Source organism: Tinamus guttatus, unplaced genomic scaffold (assembly GCF_059628265.1).
Source record: "Tinamus guttatus ecotype Peru unplaced genomic scaffold, ASM5962826v1 Tinamus_guttatus_pri_ptg000010l, whole genome shotgun sequence".
NCBI classification, from domain to species: Eukaryota; Metazoa; Chordata; class Aves; order Tinamiformes; family Tinamidae; genus Tinamus; species Tinamus guttatus.
In genome coordinates this window covers 4,308,947-4,314,946 of record NW_028288544.1, presented here as the reverse complement: position 1 = coordinate 4,314,946, position 6,000 = coordinate 4,308,947, and the positions used below count along the sequence as shown (strand labels likewise).

Below are 6,000 nucleotides of genomic sequence, written 5' to 3'. Positions count from 1 at the left end.
TGGCAGAAATTATCACCTGTTTTGTACAGATCCAAAATGAAGTGGGGATTACTGGGGATGTCACAACAGAGCTGACTTGAGGATTTCCATTAACACTTCTGCCCTTCATCACACCACCTCTTTGGATGCTCTTTTCGGCCTGGACTAGTCTGTCCAGTAGTGAGCACAGGTCAGAACCACAGGCTCTACCATTACTCATGCTAGTCATGATGGTCACCTGTTTTGCTTTGGACTGCAGGTGCAGGTCAGCTCAGTTAAGCGCTGAAAGGCCTCCCCTGCCTTCCCACAATTTTCTGCATGGCCACAAGACCCTTTTTCTCCAGTGAAATGGGAGAGAGCCCCGAAGTGACCCAGTTCCTGGCAACGTGCCCAGAGAGCTGGGCAGTGGGCGAGCGATGCTGGAAGGTGGGCGGTGTTGGGGCCCTGTGTCTGCATGGAGACGCTTTGCCGGCACCATGGCAAAACGCATCGTACAAACGTTAGTGGAGACGACCCACCAAGGAGCTAAGCAGGGTTAGGTATGTGCTCCTGCGCTGGGGCCTGGCATTCCCAGTAGGCATTAGCCAGTATTTTGTACCTCAGACTGGGACTTGGTACGATGTGCGTGCTGAGTGGAGAGCTGCCAGTGATGGTCAATGGGGAAAAGCTGAAGAAAAGCTGTCTTAAAAACTCAGTCTTCCCAGAGTCTGGCCATTTAGTATGGCGTCTGAGTCATGGGGTTCACAGCCTGTTCATAATCTCATGGATATTTTTTTTTAAGAATCAAAGGAGGTTCCCTCTTTTTAAAAAGCACCTAGAAACACTGCCATGGCCAGTGCCATGTTAGCTCAGTAGTTCCAGAGCACTTGGGTCACAAACTGGCCACAAACTGAAGCATCAGAAGTTCCACAGGAACTTAAGGAAAAAATTCTTAATAGTGAGGGTGGCAGAGCACTGGAACAGGCTGCCCAGAGAGGTTGTGGAATCTCCTTCTCCGGAAATCTTCAAAACCCACTTGGACACAGTCCTGTGTCATGTGCTCTAGATGTCCCTGCATGCGCAGGGCGTTGGACTAGATGATCTCTAGAAGTCCCTTTCAACCTTAAGGATTCTATGGTTCTGTGATCAGGTGCAGGGAATTCAGGTTTGCCTTACTGCTCTTCCTACCCTCTCCCATCTGCCAGAGCGTGTCGGAGCTGCTGAGTGGCTGAGCTCTCTCTGGTAGAATCAGGTTGAACCCACCCTGTTGAAGCTGTCTGTGTATGCAGGAAAAAAGGGAAGGGAGACAATGGCAAGAGCTGTTTCCCGAGGAAGACAGTGAAAGAGCATAGGCAATGTTGTAAGTGAGTGGGAAGAGCATCCGTGGACTTAGGGAAATTTCCTAGTTCCAAAGTGCAAGTTAAGGACTAATTATAATTGGTTACCTGTTTCATTTAAAATATGTAGGTAACTGGAAGGAGTACAGAGAGAGGATTTAATATCTGGTGTTTAAAAAGTATTGAAACTAAACATAAGGAAATAGTATTTGAAGTTTTTCTTCCCTCCTCAAAAAAAGTAAAAGCTTTTGTGTCAGATGTTGGAAAGGTACTTTCTGACAAGGTGCTAGATGGAAGAGATAAAACAGATTGGGATCTATCTTTTCCAGGTTCAAGGAGATGAAAGCAGAGAACATATTTGTACTTTTTGCTGCAGTTGTTTGAGGAACTTTTTTTTTTCTTTTTTTAATATAAGGCATCACCTGGAAATGTATGTTTTTTTAAAATTTCAGTTGTAGGTAGGGTACAACATCTTTTAATCTTTCTTTTCCCAAGAGCGTTCTTCAGTTTACTTAGTCACAGACTATAATGTGCAGTTGCAGTGTGTGACCCTGTTCCTAGCACAGCTAACAAAACCTGCCATCTCCTGCAGCTGGAACAGGTAGGCCCTCAGGGCTACAGTCAGTTAATATTTAACCTTTTAATGAACTCTGCTTTGAGTTTACTGTGCCAGCCTGCTGGGAGTGCCTGCTAAGAAAAGAATTTTGGTGCTGAAATGCTGCTGCAAAGTCTCTGCTAACAAGAGGGTTGAACTTGCCAGGAACACAGTCTCTAGAGGCCTTCAAGGGAGACTCGGAGGAAAGGCCAGTTTGTATTCCAAGTGCATCTCAAGTACACACTTGCAAGTGTGTATGTGCTTCAAAAGGAGGCTAGATATGCTCTAGCCTCCTTTCTGTTCTTAGTAGCCAGTGATGCTAAGGAAAAAATTATTAAAAATACAACATTCGGTAAGGCGGCTGTTGATGAGCCAACCTGCAGTTGCTTTTGTCTGTGAGGACAGGTCGATGAAGATGGATGGGTTAGACTTTGATTTCTCTGTGTGTGTGTGTGTGTGTGTGTGTGTGAAGCCCTTCTAAGGAGGGACATGAGGATAGGAAGATTGAGGCAGTCTCCTTCTCCATGCATTTGTTTTTTTTTTTTTACCATCTGTAACTTTTTTTTTTGACCCCCCTCCCCATCCTCAGGACAGAGTGGACAGACAATACACATAAGGATGTTCCCTTGCTTCTCTCAGTATCTGCTCTCAGCCCATTAAAACTGCACTATTCCCAGTGCTGAGAGGGAGAAACTTGAGGCTTTTTCTGGTTCCTCACACTTGAATGACGAAGCATCATGGTTGTGGCTGCTTATAGGGCTCTTGTGCTGCATCCGTCCCTGTCAGCACCAAGTCACTATATCACAAGGAGAGGGCAGATACAAGGGGTTTATTTTAAGCCACCTCTGCAGTTTTGCAGGGTTCTTTTGAGGGGGTGGGGAAGGAAGGCAAGGTGCAAGTTGAAACCCAACTTTTTATTAGGTTAAAATAGCTGTGCTGAGGTAGAGTTGAAAGGCAGCAGTGTGAGCCATCACGAACCCTGTGACGCTTGGAAGAGTCATACTGCAGCCACAGAAAGCATGTGGCTGAAGCATGCCAAAAGATTATAATAATACAAGGCACGTTGTCTGCTACCTAATAGCCTTGTTCTGTTGCCCTGCTGCAATATGTTGGTGCCTCGTTAGCAAGGGAATAGCTCTGATTCCCGAGCTCCACAAAGCGGCAGGTCCAGCTCATTAGCTCTGTGGTGGAGTATTAGCGCCAGGCTCCTCAGGAGGGCACCCTCATCCGGGCCTCAGTTATTCACAAGTGGCAGCTGGTCACCCACAGAACTTGGTTCCTGGGAGCTTTTCAGGGCAAAAAAAATCAGGCTAAATGGGGCACGGAGAGGATCTTGTTGTAGTCGGTCATAGCAAGAGCGTAAAGGGCAGCAGTGTGAGTGGCGCCACGTGCGGCCTGAGGAGCCCTTCCTTCCCGCCCCGCAGGAGCAGCCACGAGAGGAGGTGTGAGGCAGTGATTAAAGCTACCAAGTTAAACACCGGGCCTGTGTGACTGATTTACAAATACCAGTGTTCTTTATTTACATAGACATGTAAACAACAGAAGGTAAACAGCACTGCCCACCTCGATCTAACAAACAGGCTGCTGCTGTTTCGCTTCAGAACCTGAGGTGTTTTATACATTTCACAGAAACTGTATCAACAGCAAACACAGGAAGGCTACAAGGGTACCTTGACTCTTTTGTCTTTGCACAGGAATCACATGCACTGTGCATCAGCATAAGCGTGCTGCACAACTGAGGCCACAATACAAGCATATGCAAAGAACCCACTACGAGCTTCTTTTAAGATCAGATATGGTTAAATTAGCAGTATTTGAAAATAGGATCACTGTAGCTATTCTGTCCTCTCACAGCACTTCGCAGCCAAGGCTCTGAAGCACCTTGCACAGAAAGAATCTTTGTCACATCCTCTGCCACTTATCCCAATTTACCCACTCAGAAGTGGCGGGTCTTGAGCCAGTAAGTGACTTTCCCGCAGATCAGATTTTACCGTCTGGTTTCCCAGTCTTGTGCCTTAAATATAGCACCATTCTTCATTCCCCCAAAGTGTGTCGCTTCTTGGTATTTTACGCTTCTGCATACACCATAAGGCTCCAAGTGCTGCAGGGAGAGCAGCAAGGGACAGTCCCAGTCACTCCAGGAAGCTGCTCAGCTTCAGGGATGCCCCTGCTGAAAGAGGAGCCAACGACTGTGCCTTGTGTTGCGCCTATCCCCACGCTTGTTCAAGTTTGTCCATAGAAAGGATTAAGGATAGCATTCCCTGCAAAAGGAAAACTCTTTGAAAACCACTGTGCTGATCTGCTCTTTTGCAAATTTAAATGCTACAGTAAATCATATACACATTGTGCTTTACTTTGTCTAAGTATTTCAAATAGAAACAATACACCAAATTTGTAGGACAAAAAAATACCAAGTGGAGCAATGCAGAATTGAGAATGGATGCTGCTGTGTGTCAAGGAGCAACTTCCTTATAGTCTAGCAGCAGTAGCATTATCTGGGGCTCAAACAGAATTTAATTCTCAGCTAGAAATTCACATTTTGGTTTCACACACATTTCTTGAAGAAACAGATAAACAGGTGTTGCTGATTGCAGATGTGTCTGCAAAGTAATCACCATGGCTTCAAACCCAAAACAGGTTTCAGCCTTTTACCTGTCTTTAACATAAACAGTAAATGAGACAGGCTTAGCTCATAAGCCAGATTAAATTCAAGCATGTAAAAATTACTGCTGAAAAGGCAGCCGGGAAGGTGGATATGAACTCAGCATTTAAATGCTCAGCTGCCTTTTCTTGTGCACTTTATGTTTCAAGTAGTTTTAGTCTTCTACTCTCCCAAGAGCTATAGCGATGCCCTGTCTTCAGGTATCAGAGAAAGGAAATGAACCACCACAACCATAAGATAGATACACAATTTACAGCTGCCAGAACAACTGCAGATAAAATAAATTCAGAGGAGGAAACCTGTTACTGTTTGTTTGTTTGTTTTAAACAGGCCTTTCTGCAATAGCTGTTTCTTTCTCCTTTCAGTTCCACAGGTGAAAAGGAAACTTAAGAAATTCTCCTTAAATAAAAGCTATGTACAAATTGCACACATTGCAAACAGAGCACTGAGATCAGTTACGGAAAATAAGATATACAGTCTTCAGTGATAACATCTCTCTTGCTATAAACAGTGATAAACAGCATATGCTTTCTTCAGATGTCAGAACCCAGCAAGACTGCAATATTATGTACACAGGGTTTGTTTGCCTTCTGCCTTCCACAGTAGACTCCTTTAAAACTCTATTTTCATTTCAGAAGCTGTACAGTAACGTTCCTGTGCACCAAGTCTCCCTTGTTCAGCAGATCACAAGAGAGCTGTCATTGCTGTCTGGCTTATTGGTTTTAGGCAGTCTCTAGGTGTTGAGTAACCCTCACTCCCTAGTGAATTAGACTGAGGCTTCTGGTAGTCCGTGCTGTAGCTCACGGAGGTCAGAATACTGTTAACTTTCGGCTTATCATAGTTAATTACACTTTGAGGCGTCTGGTAGTCCCCGTTCCTGGCATCAGTCTTGCAGGCACTAGAGAAGCTGCCAGCAGAAAGCGAGTGTTTATGCGCTGCGATTACAGGTACGTTGTAGCCGTTCTCCGCGGGGAAGTTGTTCTCTCTTGCCACGTGCCGCTCGATGATGGGGGTGGCGTATTCGGGTTCCTGGCTGGCCAGGGGCAGCGCGTATTCATGCCGGTTGGCTCTCTGCGGGCAGTGATAGTGGTTTTCAAACTCCGAACTACCCCTTCTGCCCTCATCTTCAGTGTCCATGGGTCTAAAGGTGGATCCTTTCCGTGTCACCGTCCCAGTTCCAATCATGAGAGGCTGCTGATACTCTAGAAGGAAGCATGAACTGCTCAATAGCATATACACAGCCTATTTCATCTAGTAAGTGTCAGAGTTGAAAACTGGCACAGTTAGTTTCTCTATTCTGTTATTGGGTTTGTGAAGAAACATTGTCCTAACTCAGTTTCTGTAATCTTCTTCAGCAAGCAGGCTAAAGTTACAGAACTTGGCAGAAGCTTCTCTACAGGGAAGCTGCAATCTGCCATCCCTTTTCTTCCTTCCTTCCTTTCCCCACC

At 45.5% G+C, this 6,000-nt stretch overlaps 1 protein-coding gene across 1 annotated transcript in view; it reads right to left on the bottom strand.

The window, feature by feature from the left end:
* Positions 1-4,966: 4,966 nt before the first annotated feature.
* DCBLD1 (discoidin, CUB and LCCL domain containing 1) overlaps positions 4,967-6,000 on the bottom strand; it is a 43,927-nt gene continuing 42,893 nt past the window's right edge. Inside the window, exon 15 of the mRNA XM_088522556.1 lies at positions 4,967-5,754. Coding sequence (XP_088378682.1) covers positions 5,237-5,754 — 518 coding nt within the window. The 3' untranslated portion in view covers positions 4,967-5,236. The remainder of the gene's footprint in view (positions 5,755-6,000) is intronic.